The sequence below is a fragment of the Podarcis raffonei genome, chromosome 1 (assembly GCF_027172205.1).
Source record: "Podarcis raffonei isolate rPodRaf1 chromosome 1, rPodRaf1.pri, whole genome shotgun sequence".
Lineage (NCBI taxonomy): Eukaryota > Metazoa > Chordata > Lepidosauria > Squamata > Lacertidae > Podarcis > Podarcis raffonei.
In genome coordinates this window covers 59,119,404-59,144,766 of record NC_070602.1, presented here as the reverse complement: position 1 = coordinate 59,144,766, position 25,363 = coordinate 59,119,404, and the positions used below count along the sequence as shown (strand labels likewise).

At 41.1% G+C, this 25,363-nt stretch overlaps 1 protein-coding gene across 1 annotated transcript; it reads right to left on the bottom strand.

Moving 5' to 3' along the window:
* Positions 1 to 202: 202 nt before the first annotated feature.
* ZDHHC13 (zinc finger DHHC-type palmitoyltransferase 13) lies at positions 203 to 25,066 on the bottom strand. Its single transcript, XM_053388896.1, has 17 exons — positions 24,831 to 25,066; positions 21,892 to 22,034; positions 21,391 to 21,513; positions 19,533 to 19,610; positions 17,863 to 18,007; positions 16,789 to 16,853; positions 15,192 to 15,354; positions 12,996 to 13,121; positions 11,803 to 11,936; positions 10,229 to 10,338; positions 8,597 to 8,712; positions 6,558 to 6,620; positions 5,698 to 5,791; positions 5,076 to 5,159; positions 4,359 to 4,516; positions 1,904 to 2,001; positions 203 to 840 (listed from the first exon to the last, which is right to left on the bottom strand). Exons 1-17 carry the CDS (start codon positions 24,864 to 24,866, stop codon positions 702 to 704), a joined length of 1,875 nt encoding a protein of 624 aa, XP_053244871.1. The 5' UTR covers positions 24,867 to 25,066; the 3' UTR covers positions 203 to 701.
* Positions 25,067 to 25,363: the final 297 nt, after the last annotated feature.

Here is a 25,363-nt window from a genome sequence, read left to right as displayed (position 1 = left end):
AGCCCTTCAAATGCCATGAGAATTTTGCAAACTTGTATTGGAGCTGCTGCTACCTGCTTCTAAATGCATTAGCACAACTGAGAGAAGTATTTCAGCCATTATTCATCATTATTCAGTGTATCAGGGCCTTAGCCACGGTTATTATTTCATATATAAATGTTTTCCCTTGATTAGTTGAAAAGCCAGTAATTACACTTGTAAATACAAAAATTTTCTAATTTAATAAATGTGAGCATGAATATATTAAATCTAAACAGCCCTTATATACAGATTTACAGATCAAAGAGACAGTTCAAGTTACAAATCAGTTTTCATATACTAAAATATTTTGAAATTCAAAGCATCTCTCCCCACCCTTAATTATCAAGTGCAAATTTTAATGGACACGTAAGAACAACAATGGCTAGGATTTCCAGGCTGCTTTATAAAAAAGGCCTTTCATTAGCAATTTGAAAAGTGACATTTCACAGTTGTACTTACTTCCAACCTATTGGAAGATTTAATATATGAACTACAGTTGTCCCACTGCATTATCCACTTTGCTGCAGTTTGTTCACATAAAACAACCTTTCCCAAAATAACAGCGATACAAATATAGCAAAGGAAATTCCGAAATAAGTTGCAAACCGTAAAATGTATACCAAATATCCATATTTATTTCAGCTTCCAGCTGATTCCCAAGGACCGGATGTAGGTTATCTTCACACGGCGTGAACATTTCTATCCTTCAATGAATGAAACGTTAGCGTGTACTGCTTAGTCCAGTCAATGATGTTGGGCTTGAACATTCCAAAGCATCTACACTGGAAGAAGTCTGCTAGGTTCTGAAGGCAGCCATAGCTAGGAAGGGGAAGAGAACAACACAATGAGAGTGGAAATATTTTCCCTTGTTTTGCTAATAAACAAAGTGTTTAAACATTTATGATGGCAACAGGGAAATGTCCTGGAAGGAGAAGGGGACTGCTGAGCAGCACTCCTGTGAAGGGGCTGTTTGTGAGAACTAGTTTCTCAACATGCGGCTATAGTCATATATGCCCCATATAGAGATACTGGTTTGTATATACAGTATGGCACTTCCACACTGGCCTTTACATACTTCCAAGGTACTCAAAATGGACATAAGTAATGTATTTATAAGCTAAAAGAAATCAATCAGATTTAGCTGTATGTAACAAACTTTTACAACGCAGAAACAACATTAAAACTAAACAGCGTCCCCCATCTGTAAAAGGTTTCTGACAAGTTTTGGGACATCTTGGTAGGTTCTAATAAAGGCATTGGGCTCTTGTGGGTATCCATGAAAACAGATATTAGAAGAGCTATCAACTGTATCCAGGAAAGGAATGAAAGGCTTGTGGTCTATTTCAGTTTGCAAGTCCTTGCCATGGATGAAGGGATCCAGCTCAAGACTGAGATGTCTCTTCTTCTTTGGTGATCACTCATAGCCGAGTAATATTGTCTTCCATTAACAGTGAGTCCATAAGTGACTGTGAAGGCCAATTCTGGATCCACACTTCCTTCCACAGTAGGGACATAGGTTTCCAGGCAGGAGTTGATCATGGTGAGGGTTTACCAAACATGCCTTCCTCTTAGCACGTTTCTCCCTTTGGTCCTGAGTTTGAGTGTCCTCAAAGTCCATGACACCTTTGGTAAAGGCTGTACATCCTTTAACATCCCAGTTTGAGGGGTGTTGGTGGAAGGAATGAATAACAGCTTTCTTTCTCAAGGTCACTGAGAATGCTGCAAAGCAACATGGTTCTTATGCACCAAGGTTAGGTGGAGGTCCCCTCTATAACATGCGAGAGATGCAGACATGAAACAGAAACTCTCCCCGCAAGTCTTCCCTAATCTTGTGGTCTCTAGAAGTTGAAGGCTTGGGATGATGGGGCCAAAAGTTACTTACTTATATGGAGTTTTCCTGAGTGAAACAGGATGCTTTGAACGCTTACTCTGCTTCCAGAGGGCACTCCTCTCATGTGAGGTCAATCCAAGAAAGGTAATCTTGAAAGAAACAAACAAGAAAATGGAAACTGCCTATTACATGCAATTCAGGAAGAAAACGGAAAGAAATGAAGCTCTACATGAAATGTCAGAGGTACCAAAAGATAGTATTGTATTGCATTTTAATGAAGCCATAAAAAACAGGGCCCCTTTCAGTTAAAAGCATGTTAACAGTGGAAAAACTGTGAGAGAGGTACTACTAACAATTAATGCTGGGTTCACCATCCCAACTATTGACAGAGGTCTCAATATAAAGCTGTTAGAACTGTGTGCTTGAATCACTTTCTGTGTAATGCTATTAATTATTCAGCAACTTATTATTGGGCACAAGATACCAAGTCAAGAACAGTATCAATCTTAACTAAATTCTGTAAGCAGGCATTCTTACTTAAAATCATGTATTTTTTCCCCTGTGCAGTTTTAATAGCTCAACTAGAAACACATTTCCAATCATTGCCCCATATGCACAGTTCAAAATAGTCAAAATCAGGAGAAGAGAAGGGTAGATCTCAGACTGATGCCAGAAATAACTGCCAGTGGGAGGCGGGGGCTACAGAATCCTCTCCTCCTTAGGTTGAATGTGCTCATGAAGTTCAGCACATTCCGCTTGATCACAGCTTAAGGAAAATGAGCTAAGATGACCAGTATACGTATTTGTTGCTAATACATTTTTCCATGCTCGTTCCTTGGCTGAAAATGAGCGCACAAGTGGCTACTTATGCAGCCAAGCTGGCATCCTTGATTTGTAATGACACAAAAATAAAGAAGAGGAAAAGGTGACTTAATGCTCCCAGGCAGCTATCTTCAAAGGTCATAAAGGGTTTAGCATGGAACAATGATGCACAGCTGAGCTGCCCAACAGTTTTCAGTTCAGCACTAGCCACTCCATTGGGCAGGATCAATTATTCATACCATATTTTTAGAAACTGGCAACAGGACTATTTTTCTCTCAAGTCCTTCCATCCGAACATAACATTCTCAACAAGCATTTGCCGCACGTGAACCTTAAACTAACAGCCCAGCTTTAAAGGTCTAGTTTACTTGCTGCAGTTTGCGATCCTGCAGCTAGAGCAAGATCCCAAATCTGGAAGTAGGGCAATTAAGAGCAAACCGGGCATGCTACACACCAGGGCAGGGGATGACTGAAAATGAGAGCAACTCTGTTGTACAATCACATTAAGTGGAGGACTTGTGCAATATTGGCTGCTGGTGTGCTGGGATTAGAGTTGGAACCAGTCCCATCTCTGGCACTGGGACACCAGTTTGTCTCTTGTGCCAGTGCTGAAGCTACTATCCAATCCTCTGAGCTGCTGCATTTCCATAATAACTTAGATTACTGGATCATCATTCTATCTATATCCAAACTTCAGAGGTGAGTGTGGATCTTTATGTAGCCAAAACACACAAGAAGGGTATCAGCAGGCCTGGAGGAACTCCAAGGGCTGGAGAAGTACAAAAAGTTTTTTGGGGGGAGAAATGGACAGGGAACGGAGCCCTCCAAAACAGCCCAATGAGAATTTCAGTAGCCACGGAATTGTTTTGGAGGGAAACCAGAATGAAATATCATGAAGGAAGGTGTGGATGACTAACAGAACAGAAGCACTCTGCACTAACATTTTGTTGCAGATGTACTGATTCACAGATACACTCTTGATTGGCACCTACTGGTTTGAGATGTGGTTAGATATTAGTGTATTTTTGGTCTTTGTGGAAGCCGCCCAGAGTGGCTGGGGAAACCCAGCCAGATGGGCGGGGTACAAATAATAAATTATTATTATATATTATTATTATTAGATCTACACTCTCCTGGTATGCCCCACAGAGAAACTTACGGTCTTCAAATAAAAATATCTTGAAGGTCCCAGGCCACAGAGAAGTTAGGCTGGCCTCAACTAGAGCCAGGGCTTTTTCGGCTGTGGCTCCGACCTGGTGGAACACTCTGTCACAAGAGACTAGGGCCCTGCGGGACTTGACATCTTTCCGCAGGGCCTGCAAGACAGAGCTGTTCCGCCAGGCCTTTGGCCAGGGCACAGCCTGACTCCCTCCCTCGGCAATCTTCGCGGAGCTCTGGCCCAATAGTGGCCAGTGGCTTGAATTTAATTAATTTTATAATGAATGATTTTAGAGTGTTGTTTGTGTTGTACTTTTGTATTGTTTATTGTTGTTAGCCGCCCTGAGCCCAGCTTCGGCTGGGGAGGGCGGGATATAAATAAAATTTATTATTATTATTATTATTACACACAAAACTGAGGTTCAATATTGAGATATTAATTATAGGGATGCAAGGGTAGGTTGCTGAAGAAGTATTACAACTGAAAAACCTTTAGGACTAAACCTTAGATAAAATCAAACAGTACCTGATAGAGCTGAAGGATTAGCAACAACATAGCCCATGACGTGTGAAAAGATATTAGTGTGAAAATGTACAACACCCACGGAGAACAAGACACAATCTGCGTGAAGGAAGTCCATGCTCCATCTTCCCAGTATGTTGTTGTGCAGTGTTCTGACCAATCTAGGACAAGGAATTTTTATTTTCAGTTTTTAAAAAAGGTTGCTTGAGAACAGATGATGGTGAGCTACCCAAAAGATCCAATCTGTACATTTACTACAAAAGTATTGTTCACATATTTAACAACCCACAGGAATAGCTGAATGTAAAGATAAATAGGGAGTGCCGTTCTCTCAGTGCGGCCAGGGTCAAAGATCTATTTGTAGCAGAACTCTTTGAATTGAAAATTAAAGCTTTAGGGAGAGATATTGCTCAACGTGCACAAGCTTCCCTAACAAAAGGTAACCTCCATTTGTTCCATTGCCATTTACATAATATTTTGTGTGTGTATGTCAGAAGCTATGCATTTTGCAAGTAGAATTGTTCACACGGTAATTTCTCCTGATCTCAACTTTACATATTCTAGATTAGGACTCCAGAGTTTGTTTTTTTAAAAAAAACATTTTTAGCTGGAACATAAGACAGTGGAATTTTCTAAAGTGCTACTCAATACAGGGCTAGGTATCAATATGTAGCAGTTTGTGGCAAACTAATTAGTGAAATAAGTGTAGGGAATACATACACAGAATTGTTCCGTACAGTGCCCAGATATTCACCATTGTCAGGAAAGCGAGAAACAGGACAAAATAAGAATGGTTGCCAACACCTAGATTAGAAAAGTTAGTAAGGATTTGTTTATACCACAGCCACAAGGCAATTCTTCCACACCGTATCCCCAGTCATCAAAAAATGCACCCAAGTAATTCATGGAAACAAAACTAGTTCAGGGAAATAAATAACTAAAGTTCTACATGTTTTCTGCTGTAAGAATTCAGGAGTTGGCCATTTGAGATCCCACCCAAATCATGGTAGTGTTAACAGAACAGAAATGTGCATGTTTACTCTGAAAAGCTCAGTAAGGCTGACTTTTATATGTATAGGATTTCAGCCCAAAACTACATAAAATGTATCTTAAGTACTTCAAGCCAAGCTTTTTAACAATGCCCAAACTGTGCAATGTGCATATGAAACTACTCTTATATTCTAACTGGTTGCGGTTCCCTGTGCAGCTTGTCAACATCCCATCACATAGCACTCAACTACTAAAGTTTCTCTACATTATGTATTAAGGGCTCTGCTTTGAAGTCTCCAAAAACATTCCTGGCACTAACAACGGACTTCTAGTTCTGCTAAAATAAGCTCACCTATGCATCGTCCAATCCAAATGCAATGCTGGTCATATCTAGCTACACATGAGTTGCAAGTGTGGCAATGCATGGATCTCAATGGTTTTTTCACCTTGGGAAGAATGCAGGGGAAAGTAATTAACTCATGATTCAGACAATATATTCACAGATGTCCTGATTAGCTTTAAATCTTCATCCTTGTTTACTTACAAAACCACACAAAACCCAACAATATGAGCCACCACTTTGGGTGGCCAAGATCATGGCTTGGTTGGATTCAGAGAAGCCTGTGTGCACATGCAAAGTGCTTCCACGTATGAATGGGAGGCAAGAAGGAAGGAAGTTCCCATTCATGTAACATAAAGGATACCATTCTGAAGACACCCACTACCTTTGGGGAAAGGGTTTTAAATCTGAATGCAGGCCAAGGCCAACAAGCAGGCTGCAAGAGCTGTTTGTTGCCACTGATGGACCACTTTTGTTGGCACTCCTATCAGGTCTTGTAACCCCTAATTCACGAGCTGTTAAGACAGCAGAGCAGCTTGCAGGATTGGGCTGCAAAAAATATCACTTATTATATACAGTGGTACCTCGGGTTACAGACACTTCAGGTTACAGACTCTGCTAACCCAGAAACAGTACCTCGGGTTAAGAACTTTGCTTCAGGATGAGAAAAGAAATTGTGTTCCGGCGCTGTGGCGGTGGCAGGAGGCCCCATTAGCTAAAGTGGTGCTTCAGGTTAAGAACAGTTTCAGGTTAAGAATGGACCGCCGGAACGAATTAAGTACTTAACCCGAGGTACCACTGTATACCAAATTAAAGATATATCTGTGGAATTAAAAATAAATAAATCAATACTAGAACAAAGCATGACTTACAAGACACGATGTGCAAAAGGTTCTGAAATCCAAGGAGCCAGATTCTCCAAGATTAATAATATTCTGAAAGACAGATATTTTTCAATCATTTTATCTATCGTTTTTGTGAATCCTCATAATGGCATCATCATTGAGAGATCCTACATTCACCTTTACATGATCTTCTGGACCACTGCCTCGCAGACGTGGGGATACAGGGCATAGCCCGTAACTGGCTGTGCTCTTTTATCTCTGGTTGGGGACAGAGGGTGGCACTAGGGAGGGAAATGTCGTCGCGCCACTCCTTGGTGTGTGGAGTGCCGCAGGGCGCAATTCTCTCCCCGATGCTTTTTAACATCTTTATGCGCCCCCTTGCCCAGATTATCCGGAGCTTTGGGCTGGGCTGTCACCAATATGCTGATGACACTCAGCTCTATCTGCTGATGAATGGCCACACCGACTCGGCCCCGAACACACTGACCAGATGCTTGGAAGCTGTGGCTGGGTGGTTTCGTGGGAGCCGATTGAAACTAAATCCTTCGAAGACAGAGGTCCTATGGCTAGGTTGGGATGGCATGGGGATGAGGGACCAACTCCCTTCTCTTGTGGGGGCCCAATTAGTGCCATTGCCTTCCGTTAAGAGTTTGGGTGTAATCCTTGACGCCTCCCTTTCCATGGAGGCGCAAGTTACAGCAACAGCCAAGGCGACATTTTTCCACCTTCGCCGCATCAAGCAGTTGGTCCCTTACCTTTCCCGCCCCGACCTGGCCACAGTGATCCATGCGACGGTCATCTCCAGGCTTGACTACTGTAATTCGCTCTACGCGTGGCTGCCCTTGAAGCTGTCCCAGAAACTCCAGAGGGTGCAGAATGCTGCAGCGAGGCTCCTCACGGGGGGGGGGGGGTCTCTGCCATGGGAGCATATTCACCCAGTGCTTTTCAAGCTGCACTGGCTCCCGGTGGAGTACAGGGTCAGATTTAAGGTGCTGCTTTTGACCTTTAAAGCCCTTCATGGCCTAGGACCCTCGTACCTACGGGACCGCCTCTCCTGGTATGCCCCACGGAGAGCCTCAAGGTCCATAAATAGCAACACCATAGTGGTCCCGGGCCCTAAGGAAGTTAGATTGGCCTCAACCAGAGCCAGGGCCTTTTCAACTCTGGCTCCGGCCTGGTGGAACGCTCTGCCTCATGAGACCAGGGCCCTGCAGGATCTGATTTCTTTCCGCAGGGCCTGCAAGACAGAGTTGTTCCGCCTGGCCTTTGGCTTGGAGCCAATTTGATTCCCTCCCTCGCTCTCTTTCTTTTTTCTTTTCCTTCTCCTCCTGCGATGAGGCTACATTTTAATATTTTTAATGTTCCATTATTTTAATGTTGTATTTTATTTTTGTTTTTAAGTTGTAATCATTAATCTTGTTTTATTATTGCTTGTAAGCCGCTCTGAGCCTGGCCTTGGCTGGGGAGGGCGGGGTATAAATAAAAATTATTATTATTATTATTATTATTATTATTATTATTATTATTATTATATACTTCTGTAAGCCCATTTTGGGTGCTGGGAGTAGGATTTTCATTCCTTTCAAGGCAGCCATGACACCCCAATCTAAAGCAGTTTATCTCTGCCTGATTAGTATCAGAAGCTTCTCCACACCCCTTCCTGGATTCTTTCAGCTTTAAATGACCAGGGCCTTAAAAGTTTACAGTATCTTAGTGCTGTGTGTGTGTAACAAGAGTGGAAGGATGTTGCTGGCAAAGAAGTATGATGCTGGAGCAGTGTTTCTGAAACTGGGAGGTATTCCCTACATTATTATGGCCCTGGGGAGTCCTTTTACTTGTCTTTGTATATCTGACACAAGTTCCTATTTTCTTGAAGTGCTGATAGGTTTCCTTGCTATAGTCTCACAATTTCCCCAAGTTGCTATCACTGGTGGTGAATATTTACATTACGAGGAAAGTGCTAAGTAAAGTATCTCCAAAATGCATTGTTCTCAGGTGACAAATGTATAAAAAATATAATGTATTATAGGAAATCATGGCATACATTTGATGCAAGCAAAAAATACCTTTTTATTCTCTTCTTCTGTAGTCTTAATGAATCCAGGATCAGTTCTGATAGTTTTGTATAAATAATAGAAAAGACCCACGATACCAAGAAAGAAGGGAAGCCGAGAAATCGTGCCTGAAAAATGTAAGCTCCAGTTAAGGAATATGTCTAAGAAGGTGCTGGATTAGATGAGCCTTTGTTATGACCTAAGAAGGCTCTTTTTATGCTTCCCAAATTCATGTATTGCTGCATATTAAGCACCCCTCTCCAAGGACTCAGCTAGACTGGTAAAGAAAAAGCCATTTATATGCATGGTATAAGCAATATAAGTGCCTGGCGTGCTCTGGTCCATGGGGTCACGAAGAGTCGAACACGACTAAACGACAGCATCATAAGCAATATAACATTGTGCCACCAGATGGCGATGTGGAGTCCCATTTTTCTCTACTTGTTTTCCGTTTAAATTTACAATGCTTTAAACTGAAACGCTTCTTTGATGTGCCTAGATCCAGCCCAAGCTACGCTTCAAAGTTGAATGGATGCCTTAATGCCTACAAAGCATGCTACAATAACAATATTTACAAAATTGTTGTAAATAAACCACAACATCATAACACAGAAGCAGCAGTAGCGCCACTACTATAAAGTATCTTTATTAGAAGCCAAGCAAATATATGCATGCATTTTAGCTGGAACATGCCCAAGCAGTTCACAGGAATTAATCCAGATAATTGTATTAATGAGATCTCATTAGAAACCATGCAAAAAGAAAATACCACTTGAGAGATGAAGTAATTAACATTGAAATGCTATCTAGTACTAGAACAGATTAAAGATGGCTTAAAACAGTAATTATTGTTGCTGCCGAATCTCTGTTATCCCTTTTCATAAAAAAATAAAGCCCCATGTGCAGAAGCTAAGCAAAATGGAGGGCTGAAAATACAATATTGGAATATCAGAATCATGTCACTCGCACAATGCAGCCATGTGAATTAGCAATTCTATGCGAAATACAGCAGCTGCGAGCGAGAACATACTGTTGTACTAGGACAAACTTAAAGGCAATGTGGAGACAGAGATGTTTGTTATGCTGCTACCTAGCTGTTGTCTACCAAAACATGGCTAATCTTTTGTACCATTAGCACAGTATATCAACACATCAGGCCGCTTGCACCATTCTCTCACTGAGTTTTGGTAATGCTTTGTTGGTATTCACCCAAACCCAGTAGGAATAAATTACTTGTATTTTATCTACCCTACATATAGGGGGAAAGGATGCTGCTGAGGAGGTGATCCAGACTGTATTCCAGTTAAAGACAAGGGAAAACTACTGGATTTATTGCCAGTATCTGCTTTCCTTTCCTTTGATGGTATAGCAAGACATCAGTGTTGTCAGAGGCCAACAGCCCTGACAGATGGGCGGTGGTACATGTTGCAGAAACATGACTCTTCCTTGAAAAGAAAAAGCCCACCTATTGCCCCAAGCTGTCAGTACATTGAAAACTGTATTTTATGTTTCCACCTCAACAAATGTCTTATAGCAGCTTCCTATAAAATGTTAAAAGTCAGAATTTCTTAAGATTTCTACAGAATGAAAGCATTTTAATATCTGAAAGAACAAGACCAGTGTTTCTTCTATGCAATAAAACACAAAGGATATCAGGCAGGAACAAGATGAAACAGGTCCAAGATATCCAGAAGACGGAACCAAGCAAGAATGCTAATGGGAAATATTGTAGTTTGTAGACTCCTACAAACTGCCTGAAAAGGAAATTTGAAAAACATTTCCATGAAGTATACAACATTTAAACATTCAAAATAACATCTGACATACAAACATTCAAAATAATATTTTAAAAACTTCAGCAAATTTATTTTTCAGGTTATGCATAAAAAAATATTTTTGTGTGTTTGAAAGGGTTACAACAAACCAGTTCTGAGTTTATATGTAACACAGAACTGCAGTTTGTTCTAAAATGAATTAGAAGCTTTCAATATTTTCTTCTTCCATGAAGGCAGGGGATGGAGAGTCTCAAAGCTCATGCATGCTTATCTACAAGGTGGGAAACCATGGTTTCCTGTGATGTGTCAACTGAGCCTTCCTAAATCCCCCACCCCAAAACAAAGAAAGAAAGACACACACACACACACACACACACACACAGAGAGAGAGAGAGAGAGAGAGAGAGAGAGAGAGAGAGAGAGACTTAAAATACACTGTTTACGCTGATGTAGATTTGAATTATGTTCCAAGGCTGCTTCACACATTACTATTTTTTTCTACACAATAGAAGCTTTCAAAACATATGTAATCACTTGTAAGCAGACCTACAGACATGACACGCCTTGCACATCCACCCGGTGCACACATTGTGGGAAGTTGCAGTCAATTACTCCTGCATGTAGCCAATCAATGACACATTTTTCACTATGGAAGTAATTTCTATGTAAGAAAGCCATAATGTGTCCAGCAGAACTTTTTTCCTTGGGATTCTATTCAGTGCCATCTCTCCATCCAATACTCCAAGTGCCACAATTAATATAATAATAATAATAATAATAATAATAATAATAATAATAATTTATTATTTGTACCCCGCCCATCTCAGCTCAGTTGGTTAATGCCTGGATAGCTCATCTGGCTGGGTTTCCCCAGCCACTCTGGGCGGCTTCCAACAAAGATGAAAAATACACTAAAATGTCACATATTAAAAACTTCCCTGAACAGGGCTGCCTTCAGATGTCTTCTGAATGTCAGGTAGTTGTTTATCACTTTGACATCTGATGGGAGGGCGTTCCACAGGGCGGGTGCCACTACCGAGAAGGCCCTCTGCCTGGTTCCCTGTAACTTGGCCTCTCGCAGTGAGGGAACCACCAGAAGGCCCTCGAAGCTGGACCTCAGTGTCCGGACAGAATGATGGGGGAGGAGACGCTCCTTCAGATATACTGGACCGAGGCCGTTTAGGGCTTTAAAGGTCAGCACCAACACTTTGAATTGTGCTCGGAAACGTACTGGGAGCCAATGTAGGTCTTATTGAAAGACTACCATCTTATTGATGAAAGAGGGCAATGCTTGTTGTAGCTCATAGTTTAGGAGGTGAGCATCTTAACCAGGCCATGTGTTTTCCCTTTAACTTAAAACGAGTTCCTTGTTGATCTTCTAGGAACACAAAGCACAACTCTTTGCAATGTAGAAATAACCACAAGGAAGCTAGGGGCACCTACCTTGCAATCAGGGACATGATAACAAATATGAAGACTAGCAAGCTTCCTTTCAACAGCCACGAATCTGAATTTAAGTCCGCTACATATCCTATAGCCCATATCAACGCCAACGATGACACTAGCAAGAGTAAGAACTACAACAAAAAGAAATCGTATCAGTTTCATAATAACATGGTATGGAGGGAACAACATGTGAAAGTTGGAAAACAGATCAGAAGAAACTGATGCTGAAGAATGGGAAGGGGAGAGAAAAATCGTATCTCACAACTCAGAAATGCTTGAAGTTGCCTTGCTTATCAGCTAGAAAGTAGAGCCTGTCTGGCATCACTCAGGTACACCCAATGCTTCCCAGGGGGTACTCAGTACCATCACCTCTGTATGTTGTTGCAAGTGTGGCACTTGCTGTAACAACTTCATGGTGAGTACCATCACCTATTTTTCTAGGGGGAAAAGCACTGTGTACATCTTTTCACTTGACTTCTGCCTCTCTCGATCAGGAGCAAGATCCCAGAAGTACAATTTCCCTCTTCCCCAGCCAGATAACAATCATTTAAAGTTTTTTTTTAATTGTGCAAAATATTGAAGCTCAAGAGATGCATTAAAAAAAACCCCAACAACTTTACGATTAGAGAACCATAGCCAAGTATTTGGCACAAGCGAGTGTTTAAATAAGTATGTGATTGTACGCCCACTACCTCGTTTGTCTCTTTGACCTTAATACTCACTTACAGTTTCAAGGTTCAGACCCTAAGAGGACTCTTGTGGCTGTCAAAGAATGGGAGACTTTGCCTTATTTGACTTTCTCCATGACAGAGCAACTGTGTTAGAAAAGCATATCAGGAGCAATTTTCTCTTCCTTTAAATTTAAAGGAAGCATCCAATGGTCTGAACCAACAACCCTGAATTCCTTGAGTCTGCTGATTGTCCATTTTCTTTCTACCAACGATACACAGATCTTACTTTTCCTAAACCCATCACAAGGTTTCTCTCCCAGCTACATGTTCTCTTTGCTTTCATAAACCTTTTGCCTCCACCACTCATTCTTTGAGGCTGACTCAGCCAGCAAATTCTATCAAGTCCTGGTTCAGTTCCAGCCTAAGCGGTAAGTGGGAATCTGCAAGCATTCCTAACTCAAATGGGTTTTCTTTAGAAGTGCACTGCTGCATGCCAAGATGTGTATCACTATACAATACCTCATACTTTCCCAGAATCCTCAGAAACCTGGAATTTTTTCTGGCTCTCAGTTTCTCTTCTTCACAAAGCAGATGAACAAGTAAGCGATTTTTAGTTTGATGAGCAAGGTCAAGCGGCCTCTCGCCCTTCAAATAAAAAGTTTTAAAGTTCTTTAAAAACCAAGTAAGAGGAAGAAAAGCTCAAAAAGGTTATGCAAGCAAGAACATAGCACAACATCTTCTTATTTCAGGCCTAATTGTTAGCAACCCTGCAGGTTCAGGGAATGCCTCTGTGGCCATACATGAGCTCGTGGCACCATGTTGGCAACCTTAGTTCTAAAGAAGCTTGACAAAACAAACCCTTAAGTTTACCTTGTAAGAATAGAAACTTACAGAAATGTTTAAAAGTTAAAGGGTGCAAGGAGATTAGCTTTGTGCAAATGAATCCAATTATGAGAAATAAGTGAACTATTGTAACACCAGCACTACAAATAGATGGGTTTTTTAATAGCAGTCCTCTCTATATGTCATGCAGTCCTAGCTCCAAACAAAGTTAAAATTAAGTAGTGCTAAAATCCCAAGAGATATACCAGGATACTCAAACGGGATAATGCTTTTAAGTATTCTGCAAAACAATAGCACAGATTAAATGCCTTATCATGTATTGTAATGCTACACTCAATTGCCTTGAGATCTACCATATTATACTTTGGTTTATGTGTATGGTTGAATTACTGTCAAAATCTCGTATTTATTCAGCTACCCTATTTAAAACCACAATTCACATACAACTGTGCTGGCTAGGGAAATGGGGTTTGTAGTGCAAAAACATCTGGAGGGCCCCAGGTTGTCAAAGGCTGTCATAAAGAGAACAGGTGTTTTCAGAGACCAGGTGTTACCTGTTCTAATAATAAGCTATTTCTCTCCCCGCACTCCACAAAAGATGACCACTTATCCTATTTACAAAAGTTTCTCAAATTGATTTCCCTCACAAATAATTATGAAGCTACACTACTCCATTTTTTCGAACAGAACAGCCATACAGGTGAATGTGGTGTTTTCCTCTACAAGTATTTATTAAAGTAATAATAGTAATATTAACAGCTGGTATCCAAAGGACCATATCCAACACAGCAGCTCCACTCATGCAAGGGACTTCCCTGCATGCCACTGAACTGCCTCTCCTTTCCGCTCGTTTTCTACACGCCCTCAAAATAAGCTCCTAAGGGCTGGGGGACCCTCTGGAGCAGGAGGGGAGCATGGGAGAAGGAGAAGAAATGGAAGTCCCACGGTGCCCATGGAATCCTGCTGGTGTAGTGTTGAATACAACCAGAGAGATGTGCACAAGGGCTTGGACATGATCCATGGAATTGACATTTTCATGCCATATCACAGACTACCATGCCATATCACAACCAACTTTTGAAGGCACCAACAGATTCAAAAGTGGTTATCCACATGGCATGGAGAGTGAAGAAACACAAGCCCCAAGCCCTCTTGGGTGCACAGCCATGAAGTCCTTTGGATCTCACCCAACATTTCTTCTGCATTCTAAACACTACAAAGTACTTTACAATACATGATTGCAGTAATCTTTACAACCCTGTAATGTAAAGTTTTTATTATCCCCATACTGTAGATAGGCACTGAAGCAGGGAGATAAAGCCATTTTGTGAGTTTAAGATGAACCAGGGACGTCCTGACTCACACTCCAAGCCACAATACTATAGCAAATAAATAGTTCAACATGATTCTTTTTCTTTTATTTCTTGTGAGCTGCCCAGGTAATCAATGTTGTTGGATGGCTTATATAAATACAGTTAGAAACAACGTTGTTTTTAACATTCAATTGGAAGCCGCCCTGAGTGGCTGGGGAAACTCAGCCAGATGGGCGGGGTATAAATAATAAATTATTATTATTATAATAACAACAACAACAACGGTGCTAACCATGCTTATGTACAGGTGAGGCATCTAGATGCACATATATAGAACTTCTGACCACCATGGGGAGTAATATTATCTGTGATTTCAGGAAACAGAATGGAGCAGAACAGAACAGCAAAACTCTTGTGGCTAGCATTGCTCTTTGCTTTGAAACAGAAATAAATATATTTTTGCTTTTGATGGAAAAAGACTGTAGCCCTGAAGCTGTGCTTTGAAAACTGTATTGTGATTTTAATAGCCAGGAGGCTCTTTATTGATGAAAACACATACCTTGATATTTTTGATGTCCAGACTCGAGCCAGCTTCTAGCAACACATCTACAGCACTAACATTTCCTGATACAACAGCCCAGTGCAATGCAGTGTTTTTCTCTATGTTGTCTACAGCTTTGAGGGAAGGATTAAACTTTAACAGAAAACGAGTAGGTTCCGTCCTAGATGAAAATATATACAAGTCAGCAAAGAGAAAACACACATCACCTTTAAAACGTATATATTTTGATAACTTATTTTATTAAACGCTTTATTTATTACTTTATTATTATTATTTATTAAAACTTTATTTATTAACTCTGGTATGCTGTTGTTGTTGTTGTTTAGTCGTTTAGTCGTGTCCGACTCTTCGTGACCCCATGGACCAGAGCACGCCAGGCACTTCTGTCTTCCACTGCCTCCCGCAGTTTGGTCAGACTCATGTTTGTAGCTTCGAAGACACTATCCAGCCATCTCGTCCTCTGTCGTCCCCTTCTCCTTGTGCCCTCCATCTTTCCCAACATCAGGGTCTTTTCCAGGGAGTCTTCTCTTCTCATGAGGTGGCCAAAGTATTGGAGTCTCAGCTTCAGGATCTGTCCTTCCAGTGAGCACTCAGGGCTGATTTCCTTCAGAATGGATAGGTTTGATCTTCTTGCAGTCCATGGGACTCTCAAGAGTCTCCTCCAGCACCATAATTCAAAAGCATCAATTCTTCGACGATCAGCCTTCTTTATGGTCCAGCTCTCACTTCCATACATCACTACTGGGAAAACCATAGCTTTTATTATACGGACCTTTGTTGGCAAGGTGATGTCTCTACTTTTTAAGATGCTGTCTAGGTTGGTCATTGCTTTCCTCCCAAGAAAGTATGCTGTTACCTAGGAATAAATTCTAGAGGTGTACTCATGTTAACCTGTTACTGCAAACAGAAGAATGTGGTACATTTAAGATTTTAAAAGTCTTAATAAATTTGGCATATTCAATCTGTTAATCTTTAAAGTACCACAGGACTCTTTTTTGAGTCACTTCGGAATAAGGACATCTAAACATCTGAAGTAAAATATTCAGCGCAGGACATAGAAGATTCATGACTGCAATCATTTTTCTGTGTTTTTGACAGAGGAAAACATTTCAAGAGCAGAGAAGGGGTATCGTTGAGCTGGACAGGATGCATAGTGAATAGATATACATGTTTGCCTATTTAAAGAAGAATTTGTACATGGTAGAAAAAGTTATAAGCAGCTTACGAGAAATAGCAAAATTACAGAAAGTACAAGAGACAGAAATACTTAGGATTATGATATTATCTGCAAAAAGGCTTCGCCTGCAGTAGAGAAATAAGTGTCCAACATGGATGTATTGATTTCATGACAGTTACACTTATGGGAACTCATCATATTTTCCATTATAAAATAAACTCTGAACAATTGTTTTGGTAATGAATATGTCACTTGGTATTTCTTCATGAAATATTTGAGCTGTTCTGAAATAATACAGGTTAAATGCTGCAATCCTATGCATACTTATTCAGGAGAGGTCTCAGTGAAATCAGTGCAACTCACTTCAAAATAAACATTTTACGATTATACAGCACCTTAATTATAATCATTACTTACCCAATTACTTTGTGCGCTGACAGCATAAGAGGTGTCTGTCCATTGTGATCAGTTGTATCTACGCTCTAAAAATGAAAAGATATTACCATTTCAGGAAATGAAAGCCTAAGCTAGATGTACAAACAGAGCCATAAATTGACAATCCTGCATCAAATTAAATTAAGCTACTTATTTCATTGAACATTTACAGCTGAATAACATTTTTGTATGGCCCAAAGGCCCTGCCTTTCTTACTCTGGTATATATGATATGTATCAATTGTTGTCATGAACTGGGAGTTCTAGAACTGGTACCACTAAAAAGCAGCACAGCACACTCTGGCAACTTTATTTTCTAGAAATATACCCACCAAATCAGAGACATTAATAGGAAAAAGTGATATATCTGAATGGCTTACCTTCAACTATCATTGACTATTAAGTATTACAGCATGAAGTATTAAATAATAAATTATATTAAATGAAAATAAGATGTGCTAGGCAGAAGCAGTTTGGTGCATCTAAAAAACCACTAATATTACTAGGAGGATTTTTCAGCCCTGCCCCTAGCTGGCAATTCTTTAAAACAAATTCACCAGTGGTTCAAGATGCTACTTCAGCAGCTGCATTTTGCAATGTTATCAGTGATGAAAATGGGAAGAAACTGATATGTATGGGATCTGAGGGGAAAAACATGCATTTTAATGCACTTTTTAAACTGACTAAGTATGATAGTATGAATTGGGCTGACAGATAAAGAAATCTTCAAATTGACATGTTAAGCACTGAAACAAAGGCTAAGAGGTTGAGAAGCAGTACCAGAGTCTTCTGGTTATCAAGCTAGAATAACAGCAGTTTGTGCAGTTGGATCTCTAAATGAAACTGGAAAATTAAATAGACTCATCCAAAAGGCTGTTGCAAAAGGAAGTAAACATCTGTGGCAGGATGTAGTGATTTACTTTTATTTGTGCAGCTATGAAATGGGATTTCATAATAGTACCACTATTAGGATCCAAGTCATCATTAAGGTTTCATCTCATAATAGCACCCACACAAAGGAAGTGCCTGGTGTAATATTATCATACTAAGAACATACCTGACCCTTTGATATGAGGTAAGCTATGACGGGCATGTGCTGAAAAAGCACAGCTAAATGCAAGCTGCTATATCCTTCACCATCAATTAGAGTTGGGTCTGCTCCACATTTTAACAACAGTATGACCATAGATAAATGCCCTTGTCTGGAAAGAGACAGAAATGTTTAGTTTTAGAACACTACCTGGTATAGAAAATATAATGCATTATTTCTTATGGAAAAGAGAAACGCTGATACTGCCAACTGCCGGCTTTAAAACTGTAATTTGGAATTACAATTATTAGCACAAAAATTATTGATAGCAGCCACACTATTAGTCACTAGCAAATGGAAGAAGAGAGATAGTCCTGTTGCTAAGTGACTGTGTGAGGTACAGTAACGGATGAAGCACTGATCGGATTAGAATAAGAAACCAAGATGGAAAATTGAGCTGTATTCACCTAACCAGCCCCATCAGCAGGAGCCCTGCAAAAGGATTTCCACTTGTACAATGTGACTTTTTCACCCTGTCCTGTGCCCCCCGGAAACTGGCGTGGAGGCATCAGGAGAGCCCCCAGAACAACATGCCCCTAGGGTAGGAGAGCAGGAATGGTTTCATCTGGCAAGCACTGCAGCTCCCAGATGGAATGGTTGTGCTATGTTGAATTCTACCCACAGACTTTATTTATTTATGGAATTTTTGAATGGACATATTAGCAATAATTTGGTTTCAAATGAGAATGTCAATTCTGTGAGCTTGGCTATCTTCCTTTTTTTCTAGGTGTATATATAATGAGTGGTGTAGAAGTGTTTGACTAGTACATAGTAAACCAGGTGAAAAATCACATTTATTCATGTAGCTTACCTTGGGCCAGTCCACCAGCTCACAGCATAACCTAATAGGGCCCAATCGCACTGGCTGCCAATTAGTTTCCGGGCCCTATGCAAAGTGCTGTTTCTGACTTATAAACCTTTAAATGGCTCGGGACCACAATACCTCAAGGACTGCCTCTCCCCATATGAACCAACCTGGAGATTCGGAGGGTGCCAACATGAGAATGGACCTTTTCTGAGGTGGTTCTTTGTTTGTAGAATACTCTTCCCAGGAAGGCTTCCCTGGCGCCTTCATTACATATCTTTAGGTGTCAGGTAAAAATGTTTCTCTTCAAACAGACCTTTGGTGATTAACTATCTATGGCCTTTTAAATTTTTTTTTGGGGGGGGCGCTATTGGTGTTTTTCTTCTAACAGATTTTGTGTTCTCATTGTGTATTTTTATGTTGTGAACCGCCCTGTGATCTTCAGATGAAGACTGGCATTAAAAATAAATAAATAATGCAATAAATAAATATTGTGCTTATTTAGAAAACTGTATTAAAATCCTGAAATTGAATGAACCATTAAACCTGGGCAACAACTTTGCCTTCTGTTTGTGTTTCTTATTTTTATGGTCAGCTGACTTTTTGCCAACAACTGAGGTGAAAGAAAAAAAATAGAGAAACAAATGAGATGAGAGAGAAACAAATTAGTAGTTATATAAAATTAGTAGTTATGTATGGGTCAGGGGAGATAACAAGAGAGTGAAAACTACACCTTTCTAGCAACATAATTTTCACAAAACCAAAACTATGTTTCCCTCTTGCATACACTCAAGAAGTCTAAAGCATGATTCGCTCTTCATTAATTCCATACCTAACAGCCCAGTGAAGTGGAGTGGAATTTAAATCACCTCCTAGTTGATCCACCACTGCACCTTTGGAAATAAAGAACCTGTGGTAACAAACAAACAAAACGACAATGCATAAATAAAACAGAATGCTTGTTCTAAAAGTGGATCGTTCACTGAACATTTGCCCACAGTAGATTTTAGAAATAAAATTATTCAAGAATTAGCAATACAGTCTTATAAAAAACAGAAATTTAAACACGGTCAAAATGATGACTTTTTCTCCAGTCACCCAAAATGCATTTTGAAAAATAACCATTCAGTGGTTATCATGGCAGTTTTAATAGCTAGAAGTATACCACTTCGGGTGAGAGAAGGAACAAGTTCTTGCAAATATTTTAATACACATCTGAGATACTAACATAAATGGCACTCTGTGCTGTTGTTGGGGAACAACAGCAGAGAGCGCTATTGCCCTTAAGACCTGCTTGTGGGCTTCCCATAGGACCTGGCTGGACATTCTGGGAAACAGGAGGCTTGACTAGATTAAGCCACTGGTCTCCTTAAACTTGGAAGGAGTGACAAAATCCTTTCCTGGCCTTAATTGCAAGGTTGTTCTCCCAAATGAACCGCGCACAAACACTAAGTTGCTATCAGAGTCCCTGTTCCATGTACTTTGACCCTCAAAGATGCAGCAGACAGGGAAAAGGGTCGGGAGATTTCCTGTAATGGCAGTGAGAGTCAGAAATAGCCTCCCAAGAAAGGTCAGCATGGGCTCATCTTTAGATAGGCATTTTTATTACAATAGGCCTTTGGGTCCTTTTGTCGATGTATTTTGAGCGTTTGGTTCTTAATCTGCTTTGGTTGGTTGTTATTAGAGTTAGTTTATGCCTAGTTTTCCATTATTATATGATGCAGCAAAGTACAAACGTATAAAAACAAAAACATATGCTTGTAAAAAGACATGTGGCTAATTTACAAATATCATGGTATTGTTTGGCATTCTGCGTACTCAAAGGCGGCATCTGGAAGAAGAAACACCAGTCAGGCAGGCTAAAAGATTTTGCACTGCTTTTACTGGTTAGCTGATCTTAAAATATAATAGTATGTTGTCTTTGCCCTGACTGAACTGGGACTGCTCTGAACGTTCAAAATGATGCTAACTGATAACCTCCATCACAAAGCATTTCACAAAAAGTTTTGAAAATTTTAATGAGCCATATTTTCTATGAAGTAGTTTAGTGGAAGGAAGAACACATAGGCTTGATCCAAGAATAATCAGTGGAAGAAAAATAACTGAATAATGCACTAGCCCTTACACAAGAGTTTACAGGTGGCTTTCTGCAGTGCAGTGTCACAATATATCAGGGGTTGTATTAAAGTATAAGAAACAGTGTCTTGATTATGAAAGTTTCTCCTAGCAGTCAGATTCTTGCCTTGTGCAGAATATCAACTTAAATATCTGACTCATGCAAATGCCTATTTGGATTCCACCCACAATTCAAAGTAAGGCAAATAACAAAACTGCAGTTACTGAAAACTAACATTTTTTATATTATCTGTAACCATTATGTCAATTATATTTGATCTTAAGACTCAGAAGCCTCACAAAGGTCACACTAACAAATGTGAATAGTAATAAAATGAAGTTTCACAGGCATAACTAATGCACAATATGGACAGGTATTTCTAAAACTAAGCAACATATTTTATTTATTTAAGGTGTTTGTAGGCCACTTAATCATTAGAATTTATTAGCATTCTAATATAATATTCAATTAGATAATTAGCACATTACAAAGAAAAAAACCAAACAATTTTTTTATCTGTTTCATTTATATACAGTCCAAAGTCCTTACACATGCAATCACTGACAAAACTTACTTTACAAGATCAAGCCGATTATTGATTGCTGCCCAGTGAAGAAGAGTAACATTTTCTTTGTCTGGCTGTCTTACATCATACCCTGCTTCTACCAATTCCTGACACCGATCCAACAGGCCATATCTGAAATCAGAGTAAGATAAATTTGAATGGCAAAGAGTTATAGCTTTACTCTAAGTCATCATTATGTCTAAATCTGACAGTAAGAGTGGACAATACAATATATTACACGCACCAACACAGAGTCTCTGGAATGCAACTTTTATTCCAGGAAAGCAATCTAGCAGGGGAGGGGAAGACTTTCCTATGAGAAACAAATCATTTTTGAGCAACAGGGAGAGAAATAGCTAGGCTAACACACACACACACACACACACACACACACACACACACACTACATATTTAAATGCTGGTTACTAGTACCTTGCTCATTTATACAACATACTGTAGCTGAAATTCAATGCATTACTTTATAACACGTGAATTATTCAATAAACTTACTGAGTTGCTTTGACAACATCAAAATTACTGTAGTCCTCTGCAAAAGGAAGCACATCTTGTTCTTTTGGTAGATCTTTTTCTTCATACATGTTAGACCAGCTATGTCCATGATGGCCAAGGGGACCGTGGCTATGATTTTTACACTGTTAATGAACAATTAACATATTTCATAAGAAATATTTTACCTGAAAACATTGTATTCTTAAGAGAGGCTGTTGCTTACTTGCAATTTACAATATGTATTCCTGTTATAAACCATCTGCCATATACAAAAAAACAAAAAAAAAGGAATGGGAGCATTTAATCCAAGCCTCTGAGTAATTTGCATTCCTACCCATGTGTGAACGTGATGGGAATTAGGGCAAAAATAAATAAACAACAATGAGGGAGCACATAATCCCACATCCCAGTTCATGGTCAAACATATCAACTTATGCATCTACAGTGGTACCTCGTGTTAAGTACTTAATTCGTTCCGGAGGTCTGTTATTAACCTGAAACTGTTCTTAACCTGAAGCACCACTTTAGCTTATGGGGCCTTCCGGTGCCGCTGCACCGCCAGAGCATGATTTCTGTTCTCATCCTGAAGCAAAGTTCTTAACCCGAGGTACTATTTCTGGGTTAGCGGAGTCTGTAACCTCAAGCATACGTAACCTGAAGCATATGTAACCCGAGGTACCACTGTATACAAAAGTACACATGAACCTGTGTCTTATCCTATTATCCTGTGTCTCTTCCTATTACACAGAGCTAAGCAGAGCTTGTCTTATATGGAATGAAGGTGGCCACTAGTGAATCAGGCAGAACGCAGTGCAGGCTTAAAATGCAGGGGGGGGGGAAGCTTGAATGCAAATGACTGAGGTTTGAACTAACACAAGGAATGAGAGACAACTGGACTAAGGAACTGAAAAGGGCCTAAGGAAATGAAATAGGAATTGGTTGGTTGGCATCCCTTCTGTCTTGGATGAATGAAACACTATTAATGAGTGTCCCAAGGAAGGAAGACAACAGAGAAACAAGTTTAGTCACACGTGTACAGTCACAGCTGAGAACAGTTTCTGACAGCAATTAAAAAAGGGGCAGGGTGACCAAAGGTAGGCAAGCCTTTGCCGAGAGCCTCTGAGCCAAAGGCTTTCACCTTCTTAGTATTTTTTAAGAGCTTCCTTTTGGATTAGCCCTAGCTTCTGCTTCCTAATTAAGCTGAAGAAACAAATATGACTGAAAACCAAGATGGGAAAAGGAGGCAATAAGGAATTTAGATAGGCTGGAAAACACATTGCTCCCTAGTATGAATATTTATGGAAACTTTTGTACTATTAATGAAGGAATGTATCATAATCAGTTTCAGATGATATTTTAAATGTTATCTTCATGCCATAATGACAGATTCATAGAATGTGAATATTAATCATTACATATAAATATTAGTACTTTCACTACAATATATTTAGGAATGTTATATGTATATGTACACACACACTTAAAAGTCTTCTTTTAAAAGTAATAGGAAAGTCACTGGAAGGCGTAGGCTCTAAAATAAAGGGTGATCTCATTGACGACAGAGATGGATGGATGAGCCATTTAATGACAGGAAGTAAAAGCAAGGATTACAATACAATTTCCCTCCAGAAACTTGCAGGTGACAAAGAGTCTCTGGCTAATCAGAATTCAGATCAGAAAAGTTGGAGATGTTTCCCAAGGAATGTACATTGACATCAGTTGAAGATGCTTGCTGGAGGGAAGTTTCCCAAAATTAGTCAAGGCATAAACATCCAAGCAATCTAGAGCATTGCCATACAGGTTCCTAGAACATGGATACACCAAGGAGAATAGCAGTATTTGCGAAAGCTTCCTCCCTGAAGTTGCTAAGCGAGCACCCTGCAAGGGGTGTAGGATGTCGGGGTAGCTGCTAATCGGTGCAGCTCCGCTCATGCGCCTTTTCCACTTATGAGCTTTTCTACTGAGTAGGGCAGGTGTGTCTCAGCAGAGCACCTCTCCCCATATCAATAAGAATCTTTGATCAGGATCATTTAACAACAGATCATCATCTTCCTTTATATGGCATCTCACATTCATTTCTGGTTATATGCCTCATCCATGTTCTCTCCATCGATCTCTGTTGTCTGAATCTTGCATCCACGTAAGCCCTGCTCCTAGTTTTGTATTGTCCACACACAGATCAGTTAAGCTGAACACTCTTTATTTGAGGATGGGGGCAAATGTCTGTAAATGCAACACCTTTCGTGGAGGAGGGTGATTTCAGCTCTTGTTACCAAAAGGAGGCTTGAGTCAGGTCCGCCCATAGTTGAGCGGAGGTGAGGAAACTGGGATGCTCTTCCCATCAGCCCAATACTGCCATACCAGCCAAGATCCTTTCAGCCCCACCCCCATAAAACACTTGAGAGGCTGCCCCTCCAAAGTTGATGGGCATTGCCATTCAAGTGGTGCCACATATTGTGATCGATCATGTGGGGCGGGGCTTACATGCACCCCCCCCGGCATATATATATCCTCTAGTCTAGATGATACCTGCAGTTTCACACACTGTGAAAGGATAGCAACCGCGGGCTGTCCTATACCGGCTGCTGCCTCGGCTCCCAACCAACCTCGCCATGGGATCAAATGGAGGATCCTCCATGCCTTCCCACTGGGGTTTTGCTTCTGATCGTTGGGCGGTGGGAAGGAGCAGGATCCGCCCCCTCGGGAAACAACTCCCCACCCCCCGTACTTTCCTTTCTTCTTCTTCTTTGGAAGGGCACAAGGCGGCGGGGGGGAAGGAGGGCCAAGAGACGCCATCTCCTCCTCCTGCTCGCTTTCTTCCGGCCTTACTGCTCCGCTTCTAGGCCTCTCCCTCCCGGCCCTCGCCCCTCCAGCCTCCCCCCCCCGGCTAGCGGCCTCCATTTCTGCCCGCCCCCCCCTTCCGCGACCCCGGTGCTCACCTCACGCCCTCCGCAGCCTCCGCCGCCGCCCTCCATGCCAGGCCGCCAAGACCAGGCCCAGCCCCGCTCGCCTGCCTAGAGCCGCTTCTTGGCGCCGCTTCCTGGTTACCGACGCGCACCTTCCCCGCCGCTCTGGCCCGGGAGGAGGAGCTGCTGCTGCTGCTGCTGCAGGAGACGGAAGAGCGGCGGGCCTCCCTGGCTGCCCCGGCCCCTGGCGGCGGGGAGGCAGTCTGCAAGGCTCCTGAGGGGGGAAAGCGCCTCTGCCTCCGCTCCCCAGTTGTATCGCACGCGAGTTAAAGCCGCCACGTTGCGCTCCTACACTCGCGCTTACCTGAGAGGAGGCCCCATGGTACACGGGTCTTCATCCTGTGCATACGGTTGTGTTGTGTGGGTAAGGGGGCCAGGGGTGGGTGGGTCGGTGTGTGCACATATAGACACGGAGGACAGAGCTCATGCCGTGACATGTCCTCTTATTCCTGTCCTCATTTGCTCCTGGCTAACGCAGCTCAAAGGCTGCAACGCTGCACGCAGTC